The 19,036-nt window shown below is 38.3% G+C and overlaps 1 protein-coding gene across 3 annotated transcripts in view; it reads left to right on the top strand.

Annotated features, from left to right (window-relative positions):
* ACP2 (acid phosphatase 2, lysosomal) overlaps positions 1-19,036 on the top strand; it is a 658,601-nt gene that overhangs the window by 561,156 nt on the left and 78,409 nt on the right. For all 3 annotated transcript variants that reach the window (XM_044082703.1, XM_044082705.1, XM_044082704.1), the window contains one exon: positions 12,163-12,269. In XM_044082703.1, the coding sequence (XP_043938638.1) occupies positions 12,163-12,269 (107 nt within the window). The remainder of the gene's footprint in view (positions 1-12,162; positions 12,270-19,036) is intronic.

The raw sequence follows: 19,036 nt of genomic DNA, 5'->3' as shown, positions 1-19,036 counted from the left end.
TTTCTAAGAGGGATAAAGAATATTAAACCTCCAAGAAAACCACCAGTGCCTGCATGGGACCTCAACTTTGTCTTGGAAAAATTAACTCTTCCTCCTTTTGAGCCAGCAGCATCTTCAGAATTGCAATTTCTCTCCTGGAAAACAATTTTCCTGTTGGCAATTACTTCAGCAAGAAGAGTTTCGGAAATACAGGCCCTCATGGCAGTACCTCCATTTCTCATTTTCCATCAGGATAGAGTCTCTTTAAGAACCAATCCTTCATTCATGCCAAAAGTGATATCCAGGGTTTCTCTAAATCAAGCAATTCACCTGCCTACTTTCTTTCCCAATCCTCAAAATAAAGGAGAAAAGCTTCTGCACACTTTGGACATACACAGGCAATTGCGCTACTACTTGGACAGAACAAAGGCCAACAGAAAGTCTGACCAGTTATTTGTAGCTTACGCTGCCGGAGTACAAGGAAAGGCAATTTCCAAACAAACAATTTCAAAATGGATTGGAAACTGCATCAGATTCTGCTACTCTTTCCATGGAAAAGGTGTGGCAGCCAATATCAGGCCACACTCCACCAGAGCGACAGCCACCTCCACAGCTTTTCTAAGAGGGGTGGCTACAAAGGACATTCTAGAAGCTGCTACATGGAGCTCCGTGCATACATTTTCCAAACATTACAACCTGCCTTTATATTCCAGATCCCAAGCAGGCTTTGCTTCTGCAGTCCTGCAGGGCATTTTAGCTACACCATCCTTATCTTAGATCCTACCATCCCCAGCTTGGCTATGGTATTCAACCCATATGTAAGGACTGCAGTTGCATTCTTGAAGGACATAGTACAGTTTTGTACCTACCATAAATGTAGATGTCCGATAGATATGCAACTGCAGTCAGGTTTTCCTCCCTCCTACCCTCTGTAATTCTCTTTTTAGGTCCACTCCCCTTTTCATATTAGCTGGGGATATCTGTTATGGTGTATCTGTTTATTACTGTTTTGCATGTCTGGAATTTTTATCCATTCACTAAATTTAGCCTTCCTTGGAGGGCACCTGGCATCTGGGGCAAGAAACACTGAAGAAGATGGCGTTGGCTGATGCTTTTATACCCCAGCCGCTCTGACATCGGGGAAGAGGCGACATCAGCCGACGCCGGACCCAGACTTTGGAATCCGGCCGACCGAAGGGCTGCCTGAGGCAGGACAACCCATATGTAAGGACTGCAGTTGCATATCTATCGGACATCTACATTTATGGTAGGTACAAAACTGTACTTTGTAGTCCTGGTTTCCCTCCCTCCATCCTCCTTTTTCTTCTCTTTCCTTACAAGGGACATATGGGTATTTACTGTCTTCTGGTGGGGTTCCTCCACCAGAACCTAGCTTCTACTTGGGGGCTCCTGACAGGTTAAGGGATGAAAAACTGATGTAATGGCGTCGGCTGCCTTACTTTATACTACTGATGACCTGACGTAAGTCCTGAAATGACAGCAACTGATGCAGAAATAATAAACCTCTGGTATTTGGGCCGGCCGAGGGCTACCCTGGCAGGGATAACCCAAATATGATGACTGCAACAGTGAATACACTCGAACATCTACATTTATGGTAAGTGTACACAAATAGAAGAATTCAAACAAAACAGCTTCAGGGTTAGGAGCCTCTTTAGATTCAAATAGCAACTAAAAAACAAACAGAACGAGGCTCGCCACAGCACGAAATCCACCAAGAACAATTTATTAACTGCAGTAACCAGAGTAAGCGCTTTCACGTTTTACAACGCTTCATCAGACTTTTACAACTACTACTGTCTCTCATCGCATTTACATAATGCACCTTTTACTCAATTAATCAATCACATCATAAAATCATTTCCATTCTAAAAGCAACAGTCACATATTCACAACATCAAAGTCATGTGTATATGTATATATATATATATATATATATATATATATATATATATATATAAACATAAAGCATAAATATTGTCATATGTTAAAATATGCATATATAGAAACATAAAAAATATCTAAAAAACATAACATATAAACTATACATTATATATGTATAGCAAAATCCACATGAGACACACATATATACGTATAAAAATATTAATACTAATGGACATAGGGGTGTGCTGCTAAAAATGGTTTCAAAGTTACTCTTTCCTTTAAACCATGTCCCCTGTAGCTTTGTAATTTTATTATCCATCTGTTTTCACGTTCTTCAGTGTAATTCTTTATATCACCCAATCTGTTTGTTACCCCAATCAATTCTAAAACACTAAATTTAAACTTGTGTGTCATACCTTTGTCTAGGACATGCCAGACTAGGGCATTATTTTCATCTTCTCTGTTTATTGCATAAACATGTTCAGGAACCCGTTCCCTAAGACTCCTATTCGTCTTTCCTACATAAAAACAAGCATGTCTGACAGACGGCTATGTATATCAAATTCCTTGACTTACAATCAGCATAAAAATTAAATTTGTAATTATAATTTGTGTCTGGATGTACAAAATCATTTCCGGACATATATGAACAATGATTACAATTTCTGCAAGGTAATGTACCCTGTCTACTTGATTTCATAAATATATTCTTATTACTATCTTCATAGCATAACAGCCTCTTAAGTGATTTCATATTCTTATATGAAAAGCAAGGTATTTGGCCTACTGTTTCAACTATCTTCTCATCAGTAGTCTATATTCCCCAATTTTTTTCTATTATTCCTCTAATTCCTTTATTCATATTCTTATAGGGAATTGTCACTCTATTTTCATCATTACGTTGATCTTTATTATTATTAATACTCCCACCATTCTTATATAGATATGGTCTCCCTTTTACTTTCCTTATTGAGTTATTCATTTTATACACAGCTTCAACTTCATGTTTACTATATCCTCTTGATATTAAATTATTGACTAACATCTCTTGTTTTTTATTATAACTTTCATCACTTGTAGTGAGACATGACATCCTTAGTGTCTGACCTTTCACTATATTGTGATATATGTGTTGAGGATGCATACCACTTCTGTGTAACATCTTATTTTTCCAGCATGGTTTCCTATATATCTCAGAATGTATCTCACCATTTATCTTGATCACCTGAACATCCAAGAATTCCATCTTTTCATAAGATTTTCTGTTCAAATCTCAAGAAATCTGTGGTGCCATTGATATAGTTAATGAAATCATTCAACTCTTTTCTGTACCTTTCCACGTCAAAAACGCATCATCTACAAAGCGTTTGTAGAATTTAATGTGTTTATTATATATAACGTTTGACAAAACATATGTACTTTCCCAATATGCCAACACCAAGTTGGCATATGAGTTAGCGCATGGAGTACCCATTGCAACACCTTTTCTCTGTAGATAGTAAACATTCTCATATAAAAACACATTATTACTTAATACTAAGTCAAGCAAAGCTAAAATCTTAATGATGGAACTTCTGGACATCCCTTTCTCAATCAAAAATAATCTCAAAAATTCCATTCCTGTGTCATTTGGAATTGAAGTAAAAAGGGAAGCCACATCTAATGTGACCAATAAATCACTATAAGCCTCTTCATTGTTCAAAATATAGTCACCATAACTTTCCAAAAAATCTTGTGTATCTCTCAATATTGAAGTAGTTTCATTTACAACTGGTCGGAGTTGCTTCTCTATAAATATAGAGGCCGGTTCCATAAGCCAACCACCACACGAGACTATAGGTCTCATGGGTGGGTTTACAAAAGTTCTATGTACCTTTGGAAGTCCTCTTATGGTGGGAATAAGGGAATTCTCAACTAGTAAATATTTATACAAATCACCATCAATTGTGTGGAATAAAAACATGTCATATAGCTCAGATTGCACATTATTAATCAATCTATTTAACATAGCTCCATTTAATATCTGATAAGTCTCAACTTAACATAGTCATCATGCTGGTTCTATACATCTCAGTGTCTAATACTACAATGGCACCACCCTTATCGGCCTGCGTAATAACTATCGCTTTATTATCTTGAAGTTGTCTTATCGATTGAAAATCATTATAAGTTAGATTGTAAAATTCAGATTTGCTATTAGATTTATATAATTCAAAGAAATCTCGCTCACAGGCTTTCTCAAATGTGTCTAATAGTGGATGTCCCTGTGGTACAAAAGTAGAGGGTTTAGAAAACACATTCCTATCATTTATATTAGTTCTACCAAACATTAAATTTAGACTCACTTTCTGAATAAACATTTTTATGTCTAAAATAATGTCAGTAATATCTGTTGACTTCGCGGGTATAAATGAAAGGCCATAATTCAATGAAGACCTCTCATTTTCAGACAGACAATATTGTGATAAATTTATCACTAAGTCTTTGGTATAGGTTTCAGTACCTTTTTTTGAAATTCGTGTCTGTCCTCCATCATTTTCCTCTTGCCTAACCGCCCATGCGGCGACCAGCTGGCTTCGGTCATCTGACGAATTGGTAACGGAAAAGAAGGAAACGGAGTGTTGTCAGCCATTATAATATCTAGCGTATCCAGTTTATTGTTCACATCACTACCAAAGTTCTTCCGGACTGCACCAGCCATCGAAGAATGTAATATTTTCATAGTCTCCCCAGAAGAGCACTCTCCTATATCTGAAGCTTCACTGTTTACTTGAGCGATAACTTTGTTTGAATTAACTTCTGTGGGCACACTGGCTGATGTCATCATTGTGGGTGTGTTTACATTCACGGAGTTCAAACGAACAACGTCAGAACTTGTAATTCTTTTATTGGCTTTCTGAATATTATAATTATTTTGTGTAGGGTTCACATCAAGATTACGCTGTACAGAACTCGCACCATTGTCCCTCGGCCAAGAAAACTTACCGTCTCTGGAAATCTCGAAGATCCCATCCTAATTTCCTCTTCTTATCTGATAACTGTTTGTTGTCTAAAGTAGACATATGCAACATAGTGTTTGTCACAAACATCTCTTTTTCTTCAATATTGACCATTTTCCCTACATCATTCTCATTCTCTATTGCCATTATTTCCTGCATCAAGCCAGTCTCAATTTCTTGATATTGTTCTATCAATAACGTGATATATCCATAGCTGGTTTCCATATTTAATTTCTGTCATTTAATCAATAAACCAGGGTAGGTAGTGCCGTCTGTCAGACATGCTTATGTTTTTATGTAGGAAAGACGAATAGGAGTCTTAGGGAATGGGTTCGTGAACATGTTTATGCAATAAACAGAGAAGATGAAAATAATGTCCTAGCCCGGCATGTCCTAGACAAAGGTATTACACACATTTTTAAATTTAGTGTTTTAGAACTGATTGAGCTAACAAATAGATTGGGTGATATGAAGAATTACACTGAAGAACGTGAAAACAGATGGATAATAAGATTACAACACTACAGGGGACATGGTTTAAATGAAAGAGTAACTTTGAAACCATTTTTAGTAGCACGCCCCTATGTCCATTAGTATTAATATTTTTATATGTGTATATGTGTTTCTCATGTGGATTATGATATACATATGCATATATAATGTATAGTTTATATGTTATGTTTTTTAGATATTTTGTATATGTTTTTATCTATGCGTATTTTAATATATGACAATATTTATGCTTTGATTTATCTTTTTATATTATGGATACACATGCTTTTGATGTTGTGAATATGTGACTGTTGCTTTTAGAATGGAAATGGTTTTAAGATGTGATTGATTAATTGAGATTAATTGAGTAGAAGGTGCATTATTTAAGTGCGATCAGAGACAGTAGTAGTAGTAAAAGTCTGATGAAGCATTGTAAAATGTAAAAGCGCTTACTTTTGTTACTGCAGTTAATAAATTGTTCTTGGTGGATTTCGTGCTGTGGCGAGCCTCATTCTATTTGTTTTTGAGTTGGTACGTGTATACAACTGTACTTTCTCTGCTGTTGGTATCATGTATTGCCCTTCTTAAAGGACTTAGCACCATAACCAGAAAATCCATCTCTCTCTCTCGATCTCTTTTCCTCCTGTCATCTCTTTCCTCATAGCGAAGTCATCACCAGTTCCAGAAGCCACAGAGGTGGCACTGCTCCTTGTTATCCTGCTAAGACATTTTGTGTGGCATTGAAGGCAGCATGTATGAGCTGGGACCCTTCCTCTCCTACCCAGGATGAGCAGGCTCATTCTGTCTACAGTACCATCAAGTGCCAAAACCACTAACTGAACCTGGGTCATAATCAGAGAGTGGTACCTCTTGACCATTGGCATGGCTCTTCCCTGAGAGTCTTTACCTGCTACAAGGCAAACGTCTTGTTCTGTCATTGCAGTGATTGCTTCAAATAATTACACCCCCCCCAGATGTGTGAAGGAACACCTCACATCACCCCATGTCTACCATTACCCCCTTCCTTTTAACCATCTGTAACCCGTTTTTGCCTGTCTTGAAGCTGCTGTCTATTTTCCTGCTTATATTGGTCCTAGTATTCTTTTCTTGTAATTGCTGTCCCTGACATTTCATCAGTTATGGTACATTAATATATTGAAATGCTTGCATTCCTTTGAGCCTTACTATATCTTTCCTGGGCTTGGGAACAGTCCTACACAGTGTATCCTGTGGTGGATGGAGAAGCGAAGGGACTGTTACATATATGAAGGGTTGCCTTATTACTTAATAAAGTTACAGGGCTGCCCTTATTAACATAAAGTACGGAATGGATCGGTGAAATTGAATGAAGAAGTTTAAGCATATCTCTCTATTATACTGAAACAGTACATCAGATGATATCCCACACAACACCGGCAGGCTTTTTTTTAACAGCAAGTACTCTAAAGAAACAGGTTTCATCTTATGTGATAGTTTGCAGAAAGGGCCAGATATGCTTATTTGACTACCATCAGTAGTTTATCCCATTACACAGACATTTCTAGAAGACAGCATTCTTAGCAAGGTTCTAATTGTGGAATAGCTGTGCCTCAAGATTTTATTAACCTGACCAGCAAAGCTTAGCTCCCTATCTGTTATAATCCCTAAATCTTCAAATTATTCCCACTTCCAAATAAATGAGAAATTTATATTATATGGGTAACTTGGATTTTCATTACCCATATGTAGAATCTTAACTTTTTGTTTATTGAAGACAACCCCATGTGATTGCGCACATGTATATAAATTATCCAAGTACCTTTAAAGCTCCTTCCGATGTACATTTTTTTGAAGCCAAGCCTGGTACTCCAGCGTCATCTGCAAACTTTCCTGGCCAGTACTTCAATGTTACTGGAAAGGATGATATAACTACAGGGAAAAAGAATGGACCCAATACAGATTCCTGTGGAACCCCTCTTTTAATATCAGTTATTTTTATTTACTTCATTGTACACATACAGTTGCTGTCCTTCAATTTAACCAGTTTGCTATCCAGTGGACAGCATACCGACTGAATCCCTAGGTTTCCATAACTTGCAGTATGGCTCAGTGAAGGACTCAATCAAACGCCTTCACCTGGTCAAAATATACCACATCTGCAATCATGTTATCATCCAAGATTGTCTAACAACAACAGTGTAAACATTTATATGAGTAGTTATAGTTGACCTTCCTTAAATAAAATCATGCTGATAAATGTCATAATTCGAGTGAACCATCAATAATATTTAACAATCCTGTCAAAGCATTTCCCATTTAGGCTAGTAATTCTGATATCTTTAAAAATTGTCATCCCTGTATGATACTACTTCAATATGTATAGGAATTTTATTTCCATATTTCCATTGCTTTGATACTATGCCTGATAATAAGGATTATTGAAAAAGAAAGGTTAAGGATCCCATTAAAGTATTGGACCAAGTTACTCTGGCCGAAATACAATGTAAACTGCCTGTTCATATCTTTTTTCTGAGATATTTGCCCATACAAACACTTCTTTCACTTTTTCCTTTTCTATCTCATCCAGTTTGTTCTTTTTATTGCTCCTTTTTTATGGAGTGGTACCATTTCTCGATGTTTATTTCTGTCATTTACATTGCAGAGTGAAGTTTCATCTGCATTTATTTAGTGTGATGTACGGACACATTCACAGAAAAGTTGCTTGTGGTACCTTGTCGCCAACTACACCTTCTGATTGTGTCAGTTTTTCATAGAATGTTTCCATTAGGGAAGGTCGCTTCTCTCAACTGTATTTTCAAGGGAGGCTAGTGTGCCCCAAAAACACACACACACACACATCACATACCACACACACACACACACACACACACACACACACACACACACACCACACACACACACACACACACACACACACACACACACACACACACTTTTTACTTAAGAAGAGTTTACCCTGAAATATTAGTTGCATTTTCACAGAAGATAAACAGCAGACACACAAAATGTATATTTCATTTATAGGGATACATTCATGTTTTTGTCTCGCTGCAATTCCAGAATTGTTTAGCTGAAGGATAAAAAAGGGTGGCAGTTAAGCTTTGTTAATGACTTTCAGCTTAACTTACAAATAAAAACTGTGCTATATTTATATTTTGTCTGTGCTATTTCAATTGGGCTGTGTTTAGCATTGTAGGAGTTGTTAATATCAGTATGCCCAGTAACAGCAGGCAAAAATTGGTGGGTGGGGGGGCAAAAAGCTACTTATGTTCAAGTTTACTTATGTCACTAGTTATTTCATTTCTATTATACAATAAAGGGTTTTCATTATTCCAAAATGTGCATGCTGATTGAACAGTTTAATCCAGAATTGTTCATGGAAAAGAATTCAGTAGCTGTGCCACAGGGATTTTTACTTTTTTCAGCATGGCTATCAAACTGTGAGTTTGCAACTGCTCTAAAGTATGACTTGCTATGAGTGCTAGCTGCCAAACAAAGGTGTGGACAGCAAAGCACACTACAGGCATACTTGTTGCTCTAGATTACAAAAAAAGACGAGTGGGACTCTGGGCACAAAAATATGGTCAGAGGCAAAAATGCTGGACAGATTTTAAATTATTGTTCTCATAAACTTAGAAACCTGCTAGAATATCCAGTTTTACGTTACAGTGCCTTTTTAACAGACATGAAATCTGAAATTTGAATGTCTACCACATAGCAGCTACAGTTATGACTCATTTTCCAGAAAAACACAAGTTTCATGAGGGACACTCTAAATGTATCAGGCAAAACTCTTAACATTCTGTGAAAATCTGGAAAGTTGAAACATATCAGAATGTCAGGAGTCGAACTAGCTCCATGAATATGACATCCTTACTACTTTTCTTTTAACTTCTAGTAAAACAGCTATTACAAAAGTACTGTGCAAACATCTGCACTTATATGCAGAATGCATGTGCTCTACAAGCATCACAAATTTAGTGTTTTTCAACCGCTTCTTCCTTGTAAAGTCAATTTATACAATGGCATTATTTAAAAAGGGTGAGCAGTTTCTTCTTTAAATAATGTCATTGTATAATACCAGTGATCAGCTCCTTTGTAAGAGTATCTCAGGATTTGCCCATGGCTGGCTTTGTTTAATCCTTATGGCTTCTTCCTCGTGATTAAACCACGGCAAGCCTGGATAAATCCATATAACAGTCATGGATTATTGCTAATGTATACCACTTTCTAAAAATAGTAAATAGAGGAGTTTCTCACCCTCTGAATCACATGCTATGATTATTTCAGGGTTGTAAATGTGAAGTGATTTGTTTTGTTTGATAAACTTTACATGTGCCTTTGATTTCTAACCATCTTTAAATGTGCCCTAAAAGAATACTTTACAAAATCATGGACTTGCTCCTCTGCCAATCCTGGCTGAACTTATTCACCATACTTCACTCACCTCCTTCAGCCCAAGTCACACCTCACAACCTTCTCCAAACTCATACTCCACTCCTTTCTTTTGTTTTTCCCACTGTCTTACCTTTGTCCACTTCATCTCTGTAGACCTTTTCTGTACATCTTTCTACTTCTTCCCTACTCATCTAAGCTTATCTGAAGACACTTTACCCTGCACTCTTCTTATAATCTCCTTTTCTGTCCATCCTTCTGCCTTCTTTAACCATAATATGAACACCATCTCTCATACTAAGACATCTGTCAATTTCCCCTCACTGTCTGTAATTGAGTCTGGTCTCATTTATTGTATACTAATCTATGTAACAAATAATACGACTAATGAGTTTTTCCTCACATATTTTCTCCGGCTCATATTATTGTTTTTCATTACACTCTACTATGAAATGTATGTTCTGTGTTTTTCTCATTACAGCATTTTTTTCACCCCTATATTTTGTGGTGTGACTTGATACTATTGATTTTTGAAAGAATGTTACTGTGGAGCTTTTCTCCCCGGGCCTCCTCTGAAAATTGAAACTTTTTGGCCCAGTTGAACTTTCCTGGTAAACAAATGTCATAAATAAATAGTAAATAAATAACATGGCCCAGGCTCTTTTAATGACCATTGTAATCATCCTTTTACCATTCACATCACATTATTGCATTCATGTTTTCTAGTTCCATGAGTTCTGGCATTCAGAGGCTGTACTTTCTTCTACTGCTTCTGCCCTTACAACAGGTGTCTACCCCCTCATCAGTCCCTCTCTTAATAGATTGTTGTTTGCCTGCCTGCACCATTCTTCTTCTTCTTATGTAACTTGCTTGCATGCTGTCTTAAAGAACTGCTGTTGTTTCAGTCCTTTCCCTTCTAATGTAACATAATGCTCACAAGTATTTGGACTGCCAGACTGGAGAGTTCCATAATTTGCTATATGCGAATTGTGGGGAAAAGGGCACATTCCCTGATCCCCATTGTACCTCAGTCTCAGAACGGTTTGATGAACTAAATTGTTGATCATATAGGTTTTAACAGTCTGGTTCATCAATCAAATGAAAGGAATCCTGTATGACCACAGTAAGACTACCTTGTGTGTTAATTAAAAAAACAAAGCAAAGTGCGCTGCAGTGTGCATGGCTCTTTCTCATTCGGCTCACTGTTCTTTTCCGTTATGAGTTCTGGCTGGTCCCTTATAGTCTTGTACCCCCATCCCCACCCTTGGTGCAGTCTGTATAGCATATGCAGATCCCCTTATTTTGAGCAATTAGTGAGGCCTCCTTACATCTAGATGCCGCGGTGGTATGGTGGTAGCATTCTTACCTCACAGCAAGAGGTTCTCCCGTTCGATTCTCAGCCTGGCTTGGGAGTGCCTTCTGTGTGGAGTCTGCATGTCCTCCCCGCGGTTGGGTAGCGTTCGAAAGACATGCGTGCGTAAATGGGCGTGCCTTCGTTGAAGGTTGGGTGTCGAGCTGGCACCTCCGCGTTTCGTAAAAATCTACTGCCAATCATTAGCGGACCGGAGTTCTGCTGTGGCAACCCCTTACCGGGATAAGCCGAAAGACAAACAACAAAAACAAGTGAGGCCTCCTTACATGCTTTACAATGTGTTCTGTATCCTTTTGTAAGAGTAAGTAGTTTGCCTTTGAGTTGTAAATTTCAGCTTTTCTTCCTTTACAAATATTTGCTGGTTCTTTCACATTGACTGTAGCAGTGGCTTTATGAAGAGCTTTCTGGGAACCAAAGACATCTACAGATTTTGGAGAGTACTACAGCCAGGGTATTTACTGAAGTACCAAGGTTTACTGTTTGTGTTATATACACTGGTGTGGCTAACTTCACTGGAGAATCGTATTTAAAATGTTGGCAGCAAATGAGAGAGCAGTTTTCTTGTAGGCCCACATTAATTTTATAGTCCTTACTGAACATTGTGATCAACAGAAAAGGGATTGCTGGGCCTTTCTGGACCTCATATAAATATTTAGGTGCCAGTTCTCTTACATTTCACATACCAGCAAAATCAAATTCTTACCATGTCAGATGAAGGCTGCACTAAATATTTGCTTAAGATGAAGATGTTTATCTTGATTGAAGGTATGTTTTGATTTCTTACCCTATGAAGTTGTTCACCGTTTAGGAATATATACTTGCCTCAGATGTACTGTGTTATTTGCAGGTTTTGTTATGTAAAAATACCTGTATTAACTCTAGATACACTGTATTCTTTGCAAGTTATTACATGAAAATAATGTTTGCTACCGTCTTTGTAGAATTTTACTTGCAGTGCACATTAGTTATCTGATGACTTTTGTTAAAGAATGTTTTTTTTATTTTGTTTTATCCTTACAGCATGATACAACGCTAGTAGCACTACAGATGGCGTTAGGTGTTTACAGTGGTAAACAACCATCATATGCCTCTTGTCATATGTTTGAACTGTATGAAGAAGATAATGGGTAGGTTCTTGTCCCTGTTGTCATGACAGTGATGAAAGACTGTGTTGATTTAATCAAATTGTCATTTTTGTTGTACAGAGCCTGCTGATGTTCAGAGCTGGGATCCCCATGTACACCCATGTGACTTTTATAACTGATTTGCTATTTTCACTTGACTGTCATCACACACACACCTTACAGGGTACATTGACCTTCTTAATATGGCAGATAAGATTTAGGAGATCCCCAGTAGGTCTCCTCATAAGGCAGGTCTTCTGGCTTTTTCTTTTGCAGCTTCATGTCCTCAGGAATGAATGTGTGGATTTTTGCCACTAGACATACCCAGCGTTTGCAAGCCTGGTCCAAGGCAACCTCTGCAAAGTTCTGTTATATTTGAGATGACTATGTGTTGCTTCCCTTGCCTGTACCAGATGTCTTTTATTACTGCATCCCACTATCACCCCCATGGCAGAAACACTGAGCAAGCTGTCTTCCTCTCCTTCTTTCCAGTCCTCTGCTGTCCTCCTTATAGCCTGTCTTGTGGTTCCTGGGCTTTGGGCCAAACTAGAGTCACTGGCATCATGGACAGAATTTCTGCCTGTATACTTCTTGGGTAGCACTGTATCCAGATAGTTAGTTTGGGGAGGGGTGTCTGCAGCAGATGCAGCAGAGCATGTAGTGTAGCTGTACATGCATGTGCACGAATTGAGTGGAAACTTTTCTAGCTGGCAGTATATGTGAAGGGATCCCCTTCCTGTCACAGACTGTTGATACCCCAGTCTGAAAGAGAAGATTTATTTTGTTCTGTAATACTTTATTTTTAGTATTAGGTTCCCTCCCTACCTGTTGTTTTCACAAACTGTAGGAATCTCTCCCTTCTTTTCTTTAAGCTCATTCCTCATACCCCTTTTTCTGATCAAAACTAAAAGCACATTACAAGACCCTAGGAAAATGCAGCTGGTGTCTTTTCTGTGGTCATATAACTTAACCTCTCCATACCCTTCTTCCCTGTACAGAGAATGTTCTGACTCTACTTTTCATTGTGATTCTTTCAGTTTACTAATCTGATAGCCATTCTGTATATAATGCGTGTACATATAGTATTGTGTTTTGTGAGACCCTGTCTATAATGTTATTTATCAGTTTATCTTTATACCCTATATGTATGTATGTATGTATATATATATATATATATATATATATATATATATATATATATATATACATACATATGTGTGTGTGTGTGTGAGTGTGTATATATGTATACGTGTGTATGTGTGTGTGTGTGTGTGTGTATATATATATATATATATATATATATATATATATATATATATATATATATGGTTCTATTTCACTTTATCAAATTAAAACAACACCAAAACTGAAATGATCAAGATGAGAACATTGAACATTTAGGAAAACGGTATTGCACAAGATCAAACCTTAGAGGATCAAACTAGATATAAATTTTGAAGGGAGATTGTAGTACAGTGAGGATCAAGAAATGTATCCTTTACGTCAATGTAGTTGCCAGAGTTGGCATATATAATTTGCAGGGGGGTGTGGGGCGTCAGGAGGGCTTGCCCGCTGCAAAAATGTAAAAAAAAAAAGGTAGATTATATATTATGTTATATCCTCCAAACTGTGTCACTTCTGTAATTAAACAGTCTTCCAACATCTACCCCTCTGCTTCTACTTGCCTGATGCGTGATAACGTAACATCCACAATAGTCTTATGCTGCTATGTAGCACGTAATGATGCAGGAAGACTGTTTAATTATAGAAGTGACATAGTAGTGTAGTGTGTGTGTGTTTTATGTATATATATATATATATATATATATATATATATATACATACATACATACATACACACACACACATACATACATACATACACATATCTGTACATATCTGTACATACACACATCCTTTTTTACATTTTTGCAGGGTGGCAAGCCCCCCTGCAAATTATATATACTAATTCCAAGATGGTACTACAGTGAGGAAAAAGGTAAATTTCCCAATCCTCACTGTGCCACTCTGTACAACTACCACTGTCTCCATTCAAAATACATATCTAGTTCGATCTTTTTCTTAACATTCAATGTTCTCATCTTGCTGATTTCAGATTCGATGTTGTGTTAATTCAATAAAGTGAAATAGACCCATTAAATATATATATGTTCATAGGTGTGTACTAGGATAATGGCCCTGGAGCCTTTACAAGCCTAGCCCATAGGATTACCCTGGCATCGTTCCACCCAACCTTATTTCCTAGTGCCTCTTTCGAGTAGAGCCACTGGAGTGATCTCCGGCGTGAATTTTCTATTTCCCATCCACTCATCAAGATTTCTCTTGAAGAGGGCCAGTGAAGTTCTCTGCTTGACATGTATGGGAAGTCTATTCCATAGCATGGGCAGTCTCTGGTTTATGAACCTGTCCCTCCAGCATGTTTTGTTGATTGTAGTAATGAGGTTGAGGTCTCTGGAGCTTGTGGTGCGGAGCAATTGGGATTTCTTTAGATGTAACATTTCTAAAAGAGCTGGGTCAGACATGGCTTTGTAAGTCAAACAGAGATCGCCTCTAAGTAGGCGATATAAGACAGAGAATAGTTGGAGTTTTTTGAGTCTGTCCATATAGGACACATTTTTAAGTCCTAGGACCCTCTTTGTAAGATACTTTTGTGGCCTCTCCAGTTGTTGCAGCTGTCTAGTGAGGTACATGCCAAATTGTACTTGATGATTGGCCTAATGAGGGAAGAGTCTGTGTGTGTGTGTGTGTGTGTGTGTGTGTGTGTGTGTGTGTGTGTGTGTGTGTGTGTGTGTGTGTAAATATCTGTCTTTCTGTCTCTCTCTATATATATATATATATATATATATATATATATATATATATATGTATATACACGTGTGTGTGTGTGTGTGTATGTGTATATATATATATATATATATATATATATATATATATACATATACACACACACACACACACACACACACACACACACACACACACACACACATACATACACACTTATGTATGTATGTATATACATATGTATATTGGATTTTGTATTTCACTTCATAGATATATATATATATATATATATATATATATATATATATATATATATAGATATATATATATATATATATATATATATATATATATATATATATATACATATATATATATATATATATATATATATAAAATGCCATGTATCTGTTGTATTTATCCTGGGCTGAGATTGCATAGGTCTAAAAGGATCAGTGCATCACCCTACTTAAATAAATAAATCCATTCCCCACAGTTGGATGCTAGCCATAAACATTCAAATAACCAGACCATACACTGTTTAACAGACTAGGCAGAGGTGCACCTTTGAGAAGTAGCATGCAGTGACAGTGCCAAAAGCCTTTTTATATATTTGAAGATTTTTATCCTTGTAATTTTTCATGTATGGAATCGTTTTACCTTTTTCAAGTTTTTCAGGTAGCTTATTCAAATGCTGTAGAATGTAGCATTTTATTCAGTGAACTCCCTGTCTGATGTGTGAGAGCAGACATTTTGAAAAGTAAAATGTGATTCAGACAGAATAAACAGTGAGTCCCAAAACTTGTTGCAGCTTTCAAGCATATTTAAGCAACTTTATTATAAACAGATCATTATTCTTTTGCACCTCAAGAAGTAATCGGTTTGTCAAGCAATCCAGCAATTAATCTCTTTAAGGTCACTTCTAGAGAAAGATAAGAGAAAGATAAGTACCCGGTCTGGAATCTGTTTTTTTTCATATGTATCTTGACTGTAGTGCTAGCTATTTGAGCATCTGTTTTGGCTTGAAAATTGTAAATGTTCATCGTGTTACACTGCTGCAGTCATCACACTTGGGTTATCCTGCCGTCAGACGGTCCCGCAGTCGGCCAGAGTTCCAAAGTCTTGGTCTGGCGCCGGTTGCTGTCGCTTCTTCCCTGACGTCAGTGCGCCAGGGGTATATAATATGCATCCAACGCCATTTTCTTCAGTCTTTCTTGCCGCGCGGTGCCCGAAGCAGAAGCAGTTCGCAAGTGCGGTCGGCCGACTCCTGAGATTTTCGAAGTCGAATTTCAGATCCGAAGTCTTCAATAAAGCTAAGTACCCCGTTGGGGAAACCTTTTTCTTGCCTCAGACCGATGTCAGAAAAAGTTAATAATTGTATTTCTTGTGGGAAGCAAATACCTCATAAGGACTTCCACTCTTACTGTATTCCATGCGTAGGCCCTGATCACAACGTCACTAGCTGTCGGTTTTGTGCTAGATTTAACAAACGCACTATAAAAAGATGTTTTGATTTTGCTTTACACTACTTTGGCCAAAGGTTCAATTATACTATGCCGTTGGATCAGCCGACGACCTCAATACCGAAAAAACGCAAAGACAAGGATAAAGATAGGCATCCGATGTCCAAAACCGACGACGAAACCTCTTCTAGGCCAGTCACTGGTTCTCAGTGAGGCGCTTTCACAGCCCCTGACACCCGCTACCTCAGAGCCACAGGCCGCTTCCGACTTCCACGTGGAGACATCTAGGCCTCTGGAAACTCAAGGTATTGGGCCTACAGAAACTAATCCCTCAGATAGGTCCGGAGCCGCCGAGCAGGCATCAGCTTCTGAGGGTGTTTTCAGACCTTCACAACTTAGCATTAAAACAACAGCCATGACAAAGGTACCATTAAAGACAAAGAAACAAGTACAGCATTCTCATGGACAGTCCTCCATGCCTAAGAAACAGATGCTTAAAATGGCCGAAGACCTCATTACTCTAATCAGGAGTTCCCATCCCCCTCCTGAGAAAAGGCCTAGGCAGGATACAGACTATGACTCCTCTGATCAGGTTTCCATTTCCTCTGATTCCTCTTCAGACCAGGGATACTCTCTATCCCCCCTATGAGGACTCTGATGCTGAAGAAGCTATCCCTTCAGCCTCTCCTCCTGAGGATTATTCTTTTGGGGAAACTTTACATACCATGAGGGAGCATTTCCATTGGGAAAGTCAGGATTACTCAGAATTGACTCAGGGATTTCCTCTTATTGCCTCAGCACAGGCCCCTGGCTATTCCGCCTGTGCTAGATATTGTGGATGATGTGTTCTCTGAATCCAGCTCATCTCCTGACTCTTTGCCCCCTGCTCCAGCCAAGCCAGATAGGTATTATAGAGTCCCTGACTCTCACAAGTTTCTTTACAAAAACCCTTCTGCTGATCCAGAAACTATTTCCCAGGGTCCAAAAGGGGTTAAGGCTTCCATTGCAAAAAAATCCAGTACCCTCTGACAGAGATTCCAGAGCTTTGGATAGATGGGGGAAGAAAGTATACACGTCTGCAACTTTAGCAGTAAGAGCTTTAAATTGCCAGTTTCACATGCTTAAGTACCAACAATATTTAATGGCTCAGTTAAAACAGAAAATGCTTGCAAGCTCAGAAGCTCCTGATTGTAAAGAAATGCAGGATTTATTGCATGCAGTTGAACAGGTGGGAAAACATACTTTGCAATGTGGTTTTGATTCTTTAGAGGCCTCTTGCAGAGACACAGTTACGGGTTCTGTTATTCGAAGACATGCTTGGTTAAAAGAACAGAGTTTACCTGATCATGTTAAGGCAAAATTATTGAATGCTCCTCTACAGTATGATACCTTGTTTGGTGTTAAGGCAGAAGAGGTGTTAAAGAAAATGGAAGATAAAGCTAAATTTATGCAAACAGTTAAGGATTTCTTACTGGTACAGCCACCTCGGTTTAGCAGAAATTGGCCAACAAAGAATTGGTCCTTTCCAGTGTCAGACAGGCCACAGAGAGGCAGATACAGATGCCCAAGAGGCAGATCTCAACCCCAACGCTCAAACAGACAACGACAGTGGGGCACCTCAACCCCAAAAGGAGGTGAGGACAAGTCTCAACCTTACAGGAAACAGTCACAATGACTTTCCTCTTCGTACGCCAAGCACGTCCATTTTGGAAGCCCCCTTAGGGGGAAAACTAGCACTTTTTTTCTCAAAACTGGCAAACAATCACCCAAGACATATGGGTTCTGAATATCGTGTCTCAAGGTTACAGATTCCATTTTCATACTTAACCAAAGCTAAAAGGAATGCCAGACCTGCCACAAAATCAATGGGTAGAGGCACAAAAACAAATTTCAGCCCTCAGGGACATGAGAGCTATTCAAAAAGTACCACAACAGGAACAAGGACAGGGATTTTACTCAAAACTCTTCCTGGTCCCCAGAAAGGACAAAGCCTGGAGGCCCATACTAGACCTTTCAATTCTGAATACTTACCTGGATATTCCTAAATTCAAAATGTTGACATTACAGCAACTTCTACCCATGCTGGGCAAGAAGGCTTGGCTTGTTACTCTGGACCTCAAAGAGGCATGCCTGTATGTCCCTATCAGACAGAATTGCAGAAGATACCTCAGATTCAAAGCTGGTACAATGCACTACCAATTCTCTGCACTGCCCTTTGGCTTATCTACTGCACCCTGGGTCTTCACAAAGTGCCTGGCACCAATAATTGCATTTTGCAGATAAAAAGAAATTCAAATATATCCATACCTGGACGACTACCTCATTCAAGCAGAAACAAAGTACATTCTTCTACAGCATCTGGCATTTGTGAAAAAGTTGCTAATTTCTCTAGGAGTCAAAACTAGTACCCTCACAACAGATTGTATTCCTGGGTGCCAGCTTAAATACAACGGCCCAGTTGGCTTACCTCACGCCAGACAAACAAGTTCAACTAACTCAATA

This window comes from Protopterus annectens, chromosome 9.part0 (assembly GCF_019279795.1).
Source record: "Protopterus annectens isolate FY-2018-M chromosome 9.part0, PAN1.0, whole genome shotgun sequence".
NCBI lineage: Eukaryota > Metazoa > Chordata > Ceratodontiformes > Protopteridae > Protopterus > Protopterus annectens.
Note: the sequence above shows the minus strand (reverse complement) of the source record. Positions and strands in the feature narration are given on the sequence as shown.